Here is a 16,553-nt window from a genome sequence, read left to right on the forward strand (position 1 = left end):
GCCAGGGTGCTGCTCGGGTTCTCGGCTCAGCCGGGTAGCCGTTCTCGGTCGGTGCACCTGCTGGCATCAGTCGTTCAAGACTGATTCTTCCCTTGGGTCTTCTTGAAGAATCCCGACTCTTCTCACATCCTAAGCCAGAAGAGACGGGGAGAAAGAGCCGGCATAAACCGGACGACGTCCCAGGGCGGTCCTTGCGCGCCCGACCGGGCAGGTGGGCGGGCAGGTGGGCGAGGGGCGGGGCCCATGGATGGGCGGTGAAAGACGGGATGCGGGCGGGGGCGGGGCCAGGGGCGGGGCGGAGTGTCACGAGGGCCCCTGCGAGGGGCGTGGCGCGCGCTGACGTCGCTGCCGGACACGTCGGCGGCGCGGTGGCCGTGGGGACCGGAGCCGGATGTGCCAAGATGGCTGCTGCGGCTGCCGTGTCTGCGCTTGTCGCAACCGCCGTGCCGTGCTCCGCTCGCGGCTCCTGAGGGGCGGGAGCCGGGGGTCGCGGAGGGGCCGGGCGGTAGCCGGAGTGGGCCTGGGCCGCCCTGCGGCGCGCCGGTGAGGGCCGGGGTCTGGGCGGAGGGAGGCGGCCGGGCCGGGCCCTGCCCCGAACGGACGGCGCGTCTCCTGGGAGCCGCCAGGGGGTCGGGCGGGGGCCTGCGGGCTGGGAGGGTTGGGCAGACCCCTTGGTTACCTGCCCGCTCAGGCCGACGTGACCTCCACCTGCACGGGCTGTCGGGTCAGCTGAGTGGCCCCTAGCCGTGGTGGCTTCAGTGTGGGGTTGTGTTGGAAAGGCTGGAAGAAAAGCCAGACCTGCAACTTTTTAAGGAGTAGAAGCATTTAGGAAATTTTTTTAACAGTTTAGCTTGCCCTTTGCTTCGAAGGTTCTGAAGTTTTGTGTTCATTGGTTGAAAGGTTTCTACTGAGCCGTGCGGGCGATGAGGTAGATTGACATTTGAACCAAGGAACAGCCTTGTTGCGTCTATTGGTAATGGGGCGAGGTGACCAAGATGTTGCAACCGAGGTCGAGCGCTGTGTCTTATGTCAAGGGGCAGAGGGATGTGTAAACCAGCCTGCCCTTTTTGTGAAGACGGTATTACAGTAGAGCGTCTGGACATGACACAGCCATTTAAAATCAGTTGTTGCTGCTTTACCTGAAAAGTTTTAAATGGTTTGGAGATAGTGAGTTGCTTATTAAGATTTTGTTTTAAATACATATGATGCAGATGTTAACCAGAGAGGTATTTCCCATCCCCGGATATGGCAGGAAGCAAACTGAGTCACAGACAATTGTTCCTAGGTTGATACTTTTGCAAGTTTCAGCACAGCCTGCCTCCCTGCAGTTTTTTTCCCCCCGTGCCCTTTCTTAGGGTTCCAGGTGCTGTTATCTTAGAAAGATACAGCAAGAGCCAAAAAAAATCAATTCTTTCTTGTTCTTTGTGACTCATAACACCCTTAATAGCATTTACTGCAGTAAGTCTCAAAATTGTATGGAAAGTTTTCTCCAGGGTAGGTGTGCAGATTTTAATGTGGTTCCTTCTTGCTTCTGTAAACATCTTTTCCGAGTGTCCTTTTTGCTCTTTGTCATTTTTTGCAGTGTTTAGACACTCCCTTCTTTAACATCTAAATGTGTATGATTCTGTACTTAGAGAAGTTGGAGTCTGTGCTGTCTTTGTGTTTGGTGTCCCCTAGTCTGATAGGTACGTCGCTTAGCAGTTGCCGTGAGGGAGACTGTGGGCGGAGCACAGACTCCCAGGTGCTTCCTGACACTCCGGTTGGTTTACACACTTACGCTTGAGGCGACGGCCCTGGCAGGAGAGGGGTATGCTTTCAGTATCTCAGTTCAGTAGCCAGGAATTTATTTTGAAACAGGTTGTGTTTATTTCACATAGATCCAAGGCAGCTTAGTTGAAGAGCTAGGGTCATGAATAATGCATCTTTAGGAAGATCAGCTGGTTTCTTTGAAGCAGTCTGCCTTTTTTAAAGTTAGGTGACTTGAGGCTACAGAATGACTTACTAGGCAGAATAAAATTCTCTGTAGTCAAAAGATAAATGATATGCCCTTGCATTGTTTTTTGCTGGTGAATATAAAAAAAGATGAAAATAATGTTCAAGTCAGAAGATGGTTCCAAATGAAATTGGTATATTGCTAAAAAGCTCTCAGTTGTCAGGGAGAGAAGGGGAAGCCACTTTGTAGGGAAGTGATAGTGTTTGCTTATAAAACGGTTCTTAGTCCAGGAGTTGAGAAAATAATTTTAAGGAAGTTTCTACAAGGAAAACATCTTAAGTATAAATGTTATGTGAAATTTAGATTCTGATAAGATTTCCCTATTAAACAGCCATAGGGATTTGGGCCTCCCAGAATCCACTGTGAATAGAATTTCATAAGATTAAACCCAGAAGGGACTTTGAAACCATCATTTCAGTTCTCACTTTATAGGTGAAGAAATTGGGTCACAGGAGGAGCAGTGGTTGTGGCTGAGCCACTCAGCTGGCGCCCAGTCTGGCTCTCACAGTGACACCTGGGGAATAAATCCTCTGGACCTGTTCTCTGTGTGTGTGTGTCTCTGTGTGTGTGTGTGTGTCTGTGTGTGTGTGTTTTTTTAATGTATGCTGGTTAGTGTGGTTGCGGGTCTCCTGCTGAAGCCTTACAAGGAGGATGTCATGTCCTGTAAGATGCCTCTGATTCTCAGAGAAGAGGAAGAGGCTCTGCCTGTCCTCCCCTTGCTCCATGTAAAGCTCAGCTGTAAACGTCCTTTGTTTTAAAATGACAGCTTAGAACCGAATGAAGTCTCTGATGCTGTTCCTCATATATTTAACTCCATTACATTTGAGTGGGTTTCAAAGTGCTTGTCTGTCAGAAAGGGTTCCCTGCTGGCCTGGGACAAGAGTGTGTGTGGGCAGTAATAGTAACGGATTCATAGATTCATAGGACTCGTTTTCAGATGCGAATAGGAACTTTCCTTTGTAAATAACTTTACTCAATATACGTTTATGCACTTTTTCTTTTGTCTGAGTATCAGAAAGATTCCCAAGGACAAAGACATTGTACACCTGCAGAAATGTGTGGGTTAAACTCAGGAGTCCTTATATCATTTCTTCCTTTGTTGTTGACATTTTTCTGTGATGGGCTCCACTTAATCTGTTTGTGAAGGTGGTTCTGGGGAGAAGGACTGACATACAGAGGAGGACTTTGTAAAGAGACCATGCTTGGATTTTTGTCTCAAAAGTGCAGGTTAACTATTCAAGATTATACCTAGTGTGTTTTAGTAAAAAACAAACAACAACAAAAAACGCTGTAAAGAGGATTTCTGCCCCCTTGTTTTCTATAAAGGGTTTATGGGCCCTCTGCCTATTATTGACAAGTTTTGAATAAGTCAGTCAGTCAGTTTTAAAGCAGCTTTAAGATTACTTGGGGTTTTCATTCCAGGTATAGTTGTTACAACTGCGGTTATCAGAGGCAGCTTGTTTTGCTAGTGGTGTGCAACCGGTCACGGTGCAGAAAATGAGACATTTTACAGGGTGGGATAAAAGGCGTTTTAGGTGAATACATTTTGCAGCTTATACTACTCTGTAAGGCTCTTTAATTAAAGAAAACAGAGGAGCAAATTTTTAACTTTTGTTTTCCTTTCAAGATTTAGAATTAACCTGTATGAAAAGTATGATATGCAGTCTTAAGAGAGGAGTTGGCTTTTTCTCGGTCTGCGATAGTTTACAGGAAAATGTGGAGGGACTGCGTACCTGGTGACTGGCGTTAGCTTCTGCTTGGTCCCTGCCAGCTTGCTGAGGGCATCGTGGGGGCGGTGGGCGTCGCCCCTGGGTGCGTAGCAGGGGTACGTAACTGAATCTCAGCGAAGGGCAGCGAGTCATCTCAAGGCACTCGGCTGGCCCAGGCAGCCAGCTTCTGCGTCCCGGCCCGTGCTGTCACCCCGGGTCCTCCCTCCCGAGCTGCCCGGGACAGCGGTCCTCACGGGAGTGGAGGCTGGAGAGGTGTATCCCTCAGGACTGCATGATGCAAAATCGTTTTCAGCCTTTTTCTTCTTTCTTAGTTTTCCTGATTGCAGCCAGGACTTTGAATACATGGATTTTATGTATTAATTATTTTTCTTTTTCTTTTTCTTTTTCAGTTCAGAGTAAGGAACACCTCTATCGTGCTTCTTTCTGTAAGCAGCATCTCATTGTGCAGGAGCTCGATCATGCAACCTCCACCCCAGGCTGTCCCGTCGGGCGTGGTCCGGCCGCCCCCGTCCGGGAGTCCTCAGAGCATGTTCTGGTCCAACAGCCCGTACAGAAGACAGGCCAACAGTAATGCACCGGTGGCCCCGATCGCCTGCCCACTGCAGCCGGTGACGGACCCGTTTGCTTTTAGTAGACAGGCGCTCCAAAATACATCACTGGGCAGTTCGTCTAAAAGCAGCCCACCCGTTGTGCAAGGCCCAGCCCCACCATTGTCTCTTCAGCGTGCTGGTCTGCCTGGGCCACACACAAATGCCGGGGATAGCTCCCAAGGACCCTGCGAGCCTCTGCCGGGCCCTCCGTTGCAGCCCAGGTCAGATGCCAGCCCATTTCCCGGCGTGCTGAGCCCCTCGGCACCGCCTGGGCCCGAGGTGAACAGGAGAGTCGAGGTCGCTCCCGGCCCGGAGCCTGAAGTTCAGACCCCGCCGTATCCTCCTCAGTACATTCCAGGAGTGGGTCCTGACAGCTGCCGTGTGGGCCATCCACAGGCGAACGCGCCACGGCCCGACAGACCCCTGAGCAGGCCGAGCCTGCACGACGGCACCGCGGCACCAGCAGCGCCCCCTTTCCTTCCTCAGCCTCATCAGCAAACGCCCGGGCAGTGGGGGCCGGTGCAGGGAGGCCCGCAGCCCTCGGGGCAGCATTACCGGCCCTGCCCAGAGGGACCCGTGCAGAACACGGTGTGCCACGCCTCCAACGCTGCCCACTTTCCCGCTCCGTCCAACCCGCGTCAGGGTCCTGGCCACGAGCAACACGGCCCCCTGGTGTCTTTACCGGGACCCTCGGCCAGTGACGGGAGAAATGAGGCAGTCTACCTGCAAAGTAGAAACCACTCAGCAAATAGCTTTGATCCAGAAAATGCATTCAGGCAGCATTCCAGAGTTGGGAACGCTCGGGCGGGCCAGGAGTTCAGGTTGAGTCCAGGAGTGAATAGAGAGCAGTTGTCAGACCTGGCTCTCATTAACCCCTTCGCTCAGGGAAACAGCCCAGAAAGCCACTCGCACAACTCCCTGGGTGCCGGGAGCAGCCGGACCCTGCCGGAAGCGGGCTCGGGAGCGCTCTCCATGTTTTTCAAAGGAGGAGAGACAGAGAACGAAGAGAACCTCACATCTGAAAAAGCGGTCTCTGCGGGTCAGTCTGACTTTGATGGTTTCTCCCCCGGCCCGGGCCTCGGCCAGCCGCCTGCACACATGGGGGCAGGAGGCGTTTATCAGGCCTTTCTCAAAGGTTCCAGCAGCGAGCCCACGCAGCAGGGAGGAGACCCACAGCCTTATTTTTCTCAGTCTGCAGGCATCGGACACGACAAAGCAACCACTAACGCTGCCGCTGTTGACATGTGGGGTGACACAGCACGGGCGGGGACTCACGGTGCTGGCGGCCCGCAGTACGAGAACGTCGAGAACTTAGAGTTCATTCAGAACCAGGAAGTTCTGCCGAGTGAGCCCCTAAGCGCAGACCCTTCCTCCCCAAGCGCTCAGCTCAGATACGGGCCCCTTCCCGGGCCGGCTGTCCCCAGGCTCAGTGCCGCGGGCCACGCTGGAGGCGGGGGCCCTAATCTCGAGGCCCCAGATGCGACGGCGCACCCGGCGCGGTCTGAGAGTGTGTCTTCCAGTTACAGCAGCCAGAGCCACCGGGGCCTTCCCAGTGCAGCCAGGCCCCACGACTCGGGGGGCACGTTCATTCAGCAGGAAGTTGGAAAACCTGAAGATGAGGCTCCGGGGAGGTTTTTTAAGCAGGTCGATTCCTCTCCTGTGGGAGGCGAGACAGACGAGAGCACCGTGAGCCAGAACTACCGCGGCGGCCTGCCCCAGCCCTCGGCCCCGAGCCCCCCAAAACCTACGGGAATATTTCAGACGAGTGCAAATAGTTCTTTTGAACCAGTGAAATCGCACTTCGCTGGAGTAAAGCCAGTCGAGGCAGACCGCGCCAACGTGGTGGGCGAGGTGAGGGGGCCCAGCGCCCACCAGAAGCAGCGCAGAGCAGCCACTGCTGCGCCCGACGCCTCCCCGGGCAACCTGGAGCAGCCCCCCGACAACATGGAGACCCTCTTCCTGCCCCGGGTCTGTGTTCCACCTCTCACCGCACCCACAGAGGCCAGTCCCGGGCTTCTGCACGCCGCGGGGCCGCCCTTGGAAGCTGTGCTCCCCGCGCCCGAGAAGAGGCCCTTGACCAGGGCGCAGGGGGCTGTGACGTGTGGGAGCCCCGCCACGACTTTGTGGGCGCAGAACGGGCTGCCGGACTTTGGCGGCAACGTCCTCCTAGCGCCAGCTGCTCCCGCACTGCACGTGCCCGCGAAACCGCAGCCGTCTGAAGTGATCCAGCCCCCAGATGAGGGGGTGTGTGGCCGGCAGTCCCGGCAGCCGGGCCCCGGCCCCGCCGTGCAGAGCGGGGACGGCATTGGTGCTTCCGAGAATCTCGAGAATCCTCCCCAAATGGGCGAAGAGGAGGCCCTCCCGTCCCAGGCGGGTCCCGGTTATGCCACTCTGCTGTCCTCCCCACCCAGCGAGTCTTTGCAGATTCAGCCGGTCTTGGTCGCCCAGCCTGATCAAAGCTATAATTTGGTTCAGCCGGTTAATTTTTCTGTGTCCTCGTTGAATCCTAATGAGAAGAATCAGTCCTGGAGAGATTCTTTGGTGGGAGATAAGCCCACAGTAAGCAGCCAGGCTGCTGGGGGTGATTCTGGAGAAAACGCTCCTTTGTCTGGGACTCCAGCTGGCGCTCTCATCTGCTCGCCTCTGCCTAACCGTCTTGCCCAGAGTAATTTCCCACAAGTTTGTGGTGCCTCTGAAATGGTTTCTAGTCAACCTGCTAATTTGCTGGTTCAACCACCGTCTCATCCAGTTCCGAAGAACTTGCTTCCGGAAAGTCAAAAGATTCATAACGCAGAGAGCATTCTTCCCGAGTCAGTTACCAGCCCTGCTGGAAGCACAGGCGTGATGTTAGTTCCACCTGCGAACAGTACCTCAGTACCTGATAGTAATACGGCAAATCACTCCAGCAGTCGGGGTGAAGCTTCGGGAGCCCTAGACTTTACATTCAGTCGGAGTCTGGAAAATCCTGTAGGAATGTATAGCCCGGCCCAAGCTGACAGCCCAGCTTCTTGTCAGCAAACCGTCTCCAGTCACAGACCGCGTGGGCCTGGGGCGCATACCCCAGACCGTTTCTACCAACAGGTGACGAAAGATGCTCAGGACCAGCATGGCCCAGAGAGAGCCCAGCAGGAGCCGGCGCCTCCCCCTCCCCCTCCCCAGGGGCCCAAAGCAGCACTTCCAGAGCCTTCAAACCCAGGAGGTCCACCAGTGCAAGGACATCCCCCAAACCCAACCCATCCGTCTGCAAGTCCGGCTCCAGCTGACATGGGCCAGCAGCTGCCGCCTCGACCACCTCGGTCCTCCAGCGTGTCCGTCGCATCTACCAGCTCAAGCCAGGCGGCCGCGCGGTCTGACCAGCAGTGGCTGCAGCCGCCGCCTCCAGACTTGGCGTCCTACTACTATTACAGGTCCCTGTACGATGGCTACCAGCCCCCGTACCCCTCACCGTACCCGCTGGATCCTGGCACCGCCCCCCACTATTACCAGGTAGGGTCGAGCTTGTGGACCGTTGAGCCCCCTGATCAGTGGTTTCTTTCTCACGTCATGTGCCTTGGCGGGGTTCTGCTGGTCGGTCCTGAGGTGACCCGCGGTCAGCTGTCGCGCGCTGCTTCACGAGAGGAGCGCTCCCTGGTCCCGGCTTGTTCTGCTGAGCACGGCCTTTCTCTGGGAAGTCCACACCGTGCATTAGCACATCGAGTTGGGTAGGATACCTGCTTAATTTTTGTTTAACACAGCATATCCCAGCTTACGTGACAGAAAGGACCTTTGTTTCCTGTCCTGCCTGTTGGCTTTCCGCAGACCCAGGTTCTTGGTTGCACAGTTTGGGAAACTGGAATAGCTTCTTGAAGCTTCTTTGTGGTTTTGACCTCAAAACCTACCTAAGAAGCAACAGGAAAACTGTAGTCTTTCAAATGCCTCCTTCAGAATGAAATTATTTAGGGAAAAAAGTTAGGTTTGGAATGTAATCCAAATGAAACAGCTAAGAGTGGTGTAATTCCATAAGCTTCTTTCAGGTACGTTGTGATAGCAGCAGCAGAGCAAGGGACCCCACTGTGCTACCCAGAAGATTCTTGCCTCTTTTCACACTGATGCAGGCCCACGAATGTCGTTTAAGTTCTGTTTAATCCTGCCTTAGTGTGAAAAAGTGATCCAGGTGGACACACGTTTGATTACTGTCCGCTTCTCACCACCTCTCGTCCTGGCCAGCATCACCCACAGGCAGCGGAGGCAGAAGGACTGTGGACCAGAAGTTTGAAGTCCACTGTCTGACATGGGGGCAGGCGCCGTGCTGGAGGCCCTGTAGTCAGAAGACGCTGAGGGAGCGGGGCTGTCCCGGTGATGGGGCTGCCTCGTGGGCTTTGGGCATCTTTGCACATGTGGGAACAGGTACACACCTAACCCCTGAGATCTGGGAATCCTAGATCCAGAAGGAACCCCATAGAAGGAAATTACGCTGTGCCCAGAGCCCAGGAAGGCCCGGCAGTGCACGGAGGGGCCGCATACCTGCTCTGGGCCCTTGTCCAGCAGCTGCGTCTGCATCCCGGAGTCCCAGCCGGCACCCAGCATCACTTCTGTGGGAGCCCACTTCCTTCTGCCTTGTCTCTGTGTCGCTGCAGATTCCAGTAGTGGTTAAGAACAAGTCCATTTTACGTGATTTCTCGTCCTCTGCTGGGTGATGGTGGAGCGTCAGGCTGAGTCAGGAAGGACTGATTCTGGCTCGTGCCTGGGTCACCTCGTCTCTACTTCAAGTCCCGATGTGGCCTTAGAGCCATGGGGGTTTATCGGGCTGTAATGCGGCTGAAAGCCTCATAAGAATAGAACATGATACTCCTTTTGAGGCTGCCTGTAGCTTCAGGACCCGTTCCAGTGGACCCTTGTTCCTTTGCTTCCCTGAGATGGTGTCTGAAACGGGACCCGAGCTTGTGGGGTCGTGGCACCTGCGCAAGTGAGACCTCGGGGAGCAGGTAACAAGAGTCCTCACGGGTCACCGCAGGACCCGGGCGCGGCCCGCGGATGGCGGGCCATCTCCTGAGCCGGGCCAGGGCAGTCTGTCTTAGGGACATGGCCGTGGATCTCATTTTTTTTTTATTGTTTCGCATGAAGGAAGCCCCGCGTCTGGGGCTCATCTGGAGAGCACCGCCTGTACCGCGAGAACTCGTGCCGGTTGCTTGATGAGTTGGCTCTTGGCATCTGATGGAGGTGTCTTTCTTTCCACAGGACGCCTACGGCCTCTACGATCCCAGATACAGGCCCTACGACGGTGCAGCTGCCGCCTCTGCAGAGAGCTACCGCTACCCCGAGCTCGAGCGGCCCAGCTCCCGGGCGAGTCACCGCTCGGACCGGCCAGCTGCCAGGTGATTGACGTTTGTGTTGCCGGCCGTGGTAGTAACTTAGTGATTTGAAAAAGACCGTGTTTGTAAAGAATTATACAGACCTGTTTAACGTGTGTTTACGTTCTGTGGGTGTGGATAGATTATAGGATGCCTCTTTAAATCGAACTAAGTGCGCTGCTGCGCGGTTACGGACGTGTCGTCAGATGGTCTTTGGTCAGACCCGACCCTGTGCAGGGCCACCAGGAAGCCACCCCTGCCCTCGTGCGGGGTTCCTCCCGGCCCGGGCAGTGGTCCCGTTGCCGAGGGACGCACACGGCTCCGTGGGTGCCGAGGCAGCTTTTCCCCTGTGCAGGTCCTTTGCCGCCTCTGGTGACGGGGGGCCCTGACTCCCGGGCCAGGCAGGCGCGGGCTGGAACACGGAGTGGCCCGCTAGCAGCGGCCGCCGCAAGCCCGGACTCCCTCCCCGGCACTGCCCCCCGGGCCGCGAGGCCCCCAGCCGCTCCCTCCCGCTTCTCTCTCCCCTGACAGAGCTCCTCTCAGTTTTGCGATCACAGATGAGGCATTTCGAAAGAGCCTTGGCATCGTGCCTTCAGCTGAGTAAAAGCTTAGGCAGGCCACAGTCCTCCCCGCAAGGGGCATCAGGGGCTCAGAAGGAAGCGCGGGGCTGCAGAGCCCGCCCGCCGTGGCTCCTCCCACGCCCCGGGCCCTCGTCTCACCGGGCCGGGTTTGCCATGAGGGTGCAAGGCTCCTTCGGCTCGTAATAGAGTCTGGGCGCGGGTGAAGACTGCGTCCACGCACCACCTTTCAAAATTGGGGCTGCTTTTGCTGCTTCCCGCGTCTTCAGTAGCTCGTCTGGAGACGAGGCCCTGCCTCTGTGAGCCGGCCCGTCCAGCTGGCCCCCCTCCGTCGCTGGGAGGGACGCGCTGAGCCGCTGGGCCCGGCGCTCTGGGAGGTGAGACTGGAGTCCCAGGGGGCGTTCTGATTCGGGGAGAGCAGCGGGCAGGTGTTTTCTAGAAGCCCTGAGAGGTGAGGGAGGATGGAGGCAGGGGCCGGGGCACACCTTGCTCTGCCGCTTGTCGCCTGCAGGCCAGGTCGGGTTACCTGGCAGGGGTTTGTCGCCGCGTCCTCACCGCTCACCGCTCACTCGTGGAGGGAGAGCAGCCCCTCCCCTCTCCTGCCCTGTGCGTGTGTGCACACGTGTGTGCAGGCCTGCGTGGCCGTGCTGAGCATCAGCGTGCTGTGCTCGTGCCTGGTGTGGTCACATCCCGGCAGGAGGGGAGAGCGAGCCTTGGGTTTCTGCGGTGGAGTCTTTCCTGACGGGTGACCGGGGCTGGAGAGGGCAGCGGGGTGGGCGTGCTCTGGCTATGCCCTTGGTCAGGTCACTTTTCTGGGGCCCCCGGTGGTGGGTGCAGGCGGTTCACTGGAGTGCTCCCCCCAGGGCCCCCGCCCGGCGGGTACTGTCCCTGTGGTAGGTGGGGGGGCCGGACACTTCTCAGGGGCAGCTGTACCCCCAGGAGTGAGCCATTCCCCAGGGGTACACGGAGTCACAGTTTAGAAATCAAGAGTGCCATCAAGTCCTTCCAAGAATCTTCCTGCCTCGGAAGGCCTGATATCTGCCTGTCCTGCTCAGGGTCGGCAGCACAGCTGGGCCTGTGAAGCCAGCCTTGGTCGGGCCCGTGTCGTGAGTCCCGGGCAGTCAGCTGGAAGGGTGCGAGGGCCCTTTTCCCCACTCAGGACACGCAGGTCGCGGTCTGTGTAGAGGGTGTTACAGTCGGCGCTAGCTTGGTTGTGATAGCTCAGTGCTCTTTGCTTCTGCTAAGCATGATATCAAAAACGTGAGACCCTGCTTTTAAGCATTGGCTTTATAGCATGCAGCACTGAGCACGCGAGAAGGGTTAGTTCTTTTATGCTGAACAGCACTTAAATAGTTATTTCAACAGATAAATTTTAATTTGCTGTATGGTAGGGAATCCTGTAATCTTATGGTTGTTACTGGTTCGGATCTCCTGATTAGAATTTTTTCACAACCAAGGTGCTCTGATGAATGCCTGTTGCTCTGGGTGTAATTTGTGTCCCACTTTAAGAAGCAGGTAATCTGTTTTTTAACAGCACCGTGTGTTTTTTTCAGGCAAGGGTATCCTGAAGGTTACTATAATTCCAAAAGTGGATGGAGCAGTCAGAGTGACTACTATGCAAATTATTATTCCAGCCAGTACGATTATGGAGGTATGTTCAGGCGTTTTCATCGGTCGACGGCCAGCAGATGCGTGTTCAGACCGTTTGTGCAGCCGGGTGCAGAGTGGCGTGCTGTGGGATTTCTTAGGAAACCTTCCCTTTTAGTAGTCTTACGATCTTAGCTCAGAGCCAAAGTAATTGAAAGTAGTCTGTGTCTAGAAATAATTATATTGCTATTTTTCATTAAGAAATTATATCTTAATTGTAACATTGTGTCTGTATCGTATTAGTAGTTTTCTTTGATTTTCCAGCAAAGCATAATTATCAGTAGTTCTAGAGTGTGTGACTTGTCCATTTGTGGCTGTTTAAATTGATGAAAATCAGTAAAATGAGGGACCGGCTGCTCACTGCAACGGCCAGGTGTGATGTGCTCCACATGTGGCCAGAGCCCCCGCGTCACACAGGGCAGACGCAGGACGTTCCGGGTGCCACCGCTGTCTGGCAGTGTTTGTGTCTTGGCAGGTGTCCCCTGAGCCGCCCTGCCGGTCCCCCTGCCTGGCTGTGGCCCTCACTGTCCCAACATGGCTACCCGCTTCTGCGTCCCCCGGGGCTCTTCCTCCACTTTTGTGTTTGCACCGCTTCCTGCATGATTCTGCACATGCTCGCTCAAAGTGGTGTATCTGGTTTGCTTATAACGTTAACATGCTTTTTTTTTTCCTGCATTTGCTTTATTTATTTATGTTTGGCTGCGTTGGGTCTTTGTCGTTGCCCGCGGGCTTTCTCTAGTTGCGGTGAGCAGGGGCTACTCTTCGTTGTGGCGAGCGGACGCTACTCTTCGTTGCGGTGCGCGGGCTTCTCATTGCGGTGGCTTCTCTTGTTGCAGAGCATGGGCTCTAGGCGCGTGGGCTTCGTTAGTTGCGGCGTGTGGGCTCAGTAGTTGTGGCGCGTGGGCTTCAGTAGTTGTGGCTCGCGGGCTCTAGAGCGCAGGCTCAGTAGTTGTGGTGCACGGGCCTAGTTGCTCCGCGGCATGTGGGATCTTCCCGGACCAGGGCTCGAACCCGTGTCCCCTGCATTGGCAGGCGGATTTGTCCCCTGCATTGGCAGGTGGATTCTTAACCACTGCGCCACTAGGGAAGTCCCTGAATGTGCTTTTTTAAAGTAATCTAGTTTTGAGAATATTTTTAAAATTTTGTTTATTTTTTATTCAAGTACAGTTGTTTTACAAGGTTGTGCTAATCTCTGCTGTACAGCAAAGTGACTCAGTTATGCACACATATACATTCTGTTTTCATACTATTTTCCATTATGGTTTATCCCAGGAGATTGGATATGGTTCCCTGTGCTCTACAGTAGGACCTTGTTGTTTATCCGTTGAGAGTATTTCCTAAAGCTCTTTGGATCACATTAGAGAAAAGAGATACGAATAAAAAAAAATTTTTTTTTTTCTTTTTAATCACGTGTGTTGAGAGAAAAACTGTCAGTGGCTGTTAGGTATCACAGTACAGGCAAGACACGGCCGGGTCCTCTGGAACAGTTAACGTTCCCTGGGGTCGTGCTGATTTTCGGGAGGAAAGTTTGGTTGCTCTCTGAGGCTGAAAGCATTCTTCAGTCCTGGGGTGGCCTGGTTTTGTGGCGGCCAGAGGGGTGTCTTTTGCACATTGTACTGACGCATTAATCTCTCGCCTGCAGATCCAGGTCACTGGGATCGGTACCAGTATGGTTCTCGGTCCAGGGACCCCCGCACCTACGACCGGAGGTGCTGGTATGATGCTGAGTACGATCCGTATAGGAAGGAAAGCTACGCTTATGGGGACAGGTCGGTAGAGGAGATTTTGATAGGGAGGGCGGGTCGTGAGTCAGCCGTGCTTCCGCGTCTGTGCCCTCGGGTCTTTGTAATGCACTCGAGAGCTACGGTTGTGTCTGGCTTCCCGGGGAGCGGTCACCGCTGGGAGGAGGAGGGTGAACTGACCCCCCCCCCCCCGGTGGTTCTCTCTTTGGGCTCTTGGAGGAGAACCGGCCTCAGAACCAGCGCCGCGAGTCAGTTCATCCTCCTCTTCTCGGGTCCTTGCGAGGGGTGGCCACCTCAGACGGACCCCCAGCCTGCCCCTCTAGCCTCAGGAGGGGCCTGAACTTGGCCTGGGGATGCAGCGACTCCACTCGAGGGTGGGCTCTGACGAGCGCTGTCCTTAGGGTCAGGACGCGGGGCGGCGGGGACCTGGAGGGGCTCACCGCCGTGTGGCACGTGAGTCTGGGCCCCGGAGGCCCTCTCCCCGAGCCCGGCCTCTGCCCCGCTGCTTCCCCAGGCCTGAGAAATACGACGACCACTGGCGGTACGACCCCCGCTTCACCGGGAGTTTTGACGACGAGCCTGAGCCCCACGGGGACCCTTACGGGGAGGAGGCGGACCGGCGGAGTGAGCACAGCGAGCGCTCAGCACGGAGCCTGCACAGCAGCTTCAGCTCCCGCTCCTGCCAGGTGGGCGGCCGGCCGGGCACAGGGTCCCGCTCCTGCCAGGTGGGCGGCCAGCCGGGCCCCGGGTTCTGGGGGCCGCCCGGGGTCCCGCCGCAGGCGTGGCAAAGAGGCTTCACCTGTTTGCTCTGTGCTTTCTAAGAGTCAGGTGTACAGAGGTCACAACGTGACTGCTGGGCCCTACGAGGCGCCCCCTCCACCGGGCTCCTTCCACGGCGATTACGCCTACGGCCCCTACGGCGGCGATTTCCACGGCACCCCGGGCTTCCCGGAGTATGGCTACCCTGCTGAGGCCAGCTGGCCCTCCGTGGAGCAAGGTGTGTGTGGCGAGGCCCTGCGTGCCCCCGGGGGCAGAGGGAGGCCGAGGCACACCCGGGGCGGCGTCCCGAGCCTGGGATGGGAAAGAGGGAGGGACTGAGTCGTCACCAGGATGGGAATTGGCGATGGCCTGGCCTGGGCATCCCTGCCGAGCAAGGGCACTCTGCCACCGCGTGCCCGTCCTGAGGGGCAGCGCTTGCCACGCTGGGCTGCTGGTGCTCCTTGGGCTGCAGTTTGGCTCACAGGCCTGGGAGCTGCCCGGCCTGTCGATCGTGTCCACTTCAGTGTGGCTCTGACCTCAGGCTCCCCTGCCACGTCCCGTTGGGCAGGGCCTCAGTGTAGCCCCGGTGCCGACCACACGGGGACATGGATCTTGGAGGGAAACCTGAAAAACTCCAGTTCGTACGCTTATCACACAGGCCACATTCTCGATTCGCCTTTGAGATATTTGGTCAAATGCTGTTTCTTGGAAAACTGCGCAAGTATGTGAAGTTTTAGAACGTGACAGTATAAAATATAAAATAATGGACTTTCTTAAAGCGTTATTTGATTAAAAATTTCACCTCCCGTTTGGCTTGAGGTGTTTCACTCTTGGTCATTTTCCTTGCTGCTCCCTCCGATGCCCGTGGTCTGAGGCTGAGGCTGAGGCTGTGAGGAGCGCTCGGGGTGCAGGGGCGCCGAGGGGCCACCTGAGCAGCAGGAAACACGAGCGCTGCTGTCTGTAAACAGTGCATCCTGGTGGTTTTTACAGGAGCCTTTTCATTTTAGAGGAGAGTATTCTCACTTTTAACGGTTAGAACGTTTTTCTGACATATGTTTAGGTTCTGTTTTTTAATAGGATATTTAACAACTACTAATTACAGTTGAAAGTCAGTTCATCTTGATAATCTGTGATTCCAGCTGCATGGGCATCTTGAAAAGCTCAGCTGTTGATTTAGTTCGGAAGCATTAAAAAGTGACATACTGGTTGTTTCTTTCTCATTTTATTTAAATGTAGCTCCATCGAGACCAACTTCTCCTGAGAAATTCTCAGTGCCTCATATCTGTGCCAGGTTTGGTCCTGGGGGTCAGCTCATCAAAGTGATTCCAAATCTGCCTTCAGAAGGACAGCCTGCGTTGGTTGAAATTCACAGCATGGAGGTAATTCCACAGGGAGAAGTTGCACGTCGCCCTTCAGGTCGCACGAGCTTTGCAGTTTGTCGTCTTCAACTTGTGTGCCCTTGTCTGAAAAATCAAGCTTGGGAAATGTTTATTTCCGTGAATCTTCAATTTGTAGATTGTTTCAATTCTGCTTGATCATCTTTTTCCTCTCGGAAGTCAGCATTTTAAGAATCTGCTCTGGGTGTTGTGTTAGACTTGGTTTTATTGTACGTTCCTTTTCTATCTTTATTTGAATCTCTGATTTTGGAGTGAGGACGCTGTCTGTGCTCATTTTACTGGTGATTCTGGAGAGTGGGCAGAGGTGCCTCCTGATCTCGGGGGGGCTGGTGCGGGGTGCCCTGCTCCGTGCCCTGGCAGGCCTCTTCCATCGCGTGTACCCAGGCCCTGCCTCAGAGTCGGGGGGGGGGTGGGTCTCACTGCTTAAACAAAGTTTGAAAGTCACTGTTGTGGAACTAGATGCCCATACTCCGTGATGGAGGCTTTGCCTCCCCACTTGGAGGGACAGGCCGTCCTGAGGATGGCGTCCGTTACTCTGCCGATGTAGCCAGGCCGGGCGTTGACCCGCCTGCCCCCGTGAACAGCGCTCTCTCTGTCCCCTCTCCTGTCCCCACCTCAGACCTTGCTGCAGCACACGCCAGAGCAGGAGGAGATGCGGGCGTTCCCGGGGCCTCTTGGCAAGTACGTGCCCCACGAAAGCGGCCGCGGTGTCTGTCCGCCGGTGGTGCCGAGCGCGGCCTCGCAGATGCAGTGGCTGCTGTTCACCGAGTGTGTGTTCTTTTTGCAG

General features: G+C 55.6%; 1 protein-coding gene across 4 annotated transcripts in view; it reads left to right on the plus strand.

Moving 5' to 3' along the window:
* The first annotated feature begins 401 nt into the window (after nt 1-401).
* SEC16A (SEC16 homolog A, endoplasmic reticulum export factor) overlaps nt 402-16,553 on the plus strand; it is a 31,856-nt gene continuing 15,704 nt past the window's right edge. For 3 of the 4 annotated variants that reach the window (XM_061199602.1, XM_061199604.1, XM_061199605.1), the window contains exons 1-9: nt 402-543; nt 4,113-7,799; nt 9,531-9,667; nt 11,775-11,872; nt 13,511-13,637; nt 14,125-14,335; nt 14,433-14,607; nt 15,606-15,748; nt 16,386-16,447. In XM_061199602.1, the coding sequence (XP_061055585.1) occupies nt 4,182-7,799; nt 9,531-9,667; nt 11,775-11,872; nt 13,511-13,637; nt 14,125-14,335; nt 14,433-14,607; nt 15,606-15,748; nt 16,386-16,447 (4,571 nt within the window). In that variant the 5' untranslated portion in view covers nt 402-543; nt 4,113-4,181. The remainder of the gene's footprint in view (nt 544-4,112; nt 7,800-9,530; nt 9,668-11,774; nt 11,873-13,510; nt 13,638-14,124; nt 14,336-14,432; nt 14,608-15,605; nt 15,749-16,385; nt 16,448-16,553) is intronic. The other variant, XM_061199603.1, reaches the window with a different exon arrangement.

The sequence above is a fragment of the Eubalaena glacialis genome, chromosome 9 (genome assembly GCF_028564815.1).
Source record: "Eubalaena glacialis isolate mEubGla1 chromosome 9, mEubGla1.1.hap2.+ XY, whole genome shotgun sequence".
Lineage (NCBI taxonomy): Eukaryota > Metazoa > Chordata > Mammalia > Artiodactyla > Balaenidae > Eubalaena > Eubalaena glacialis.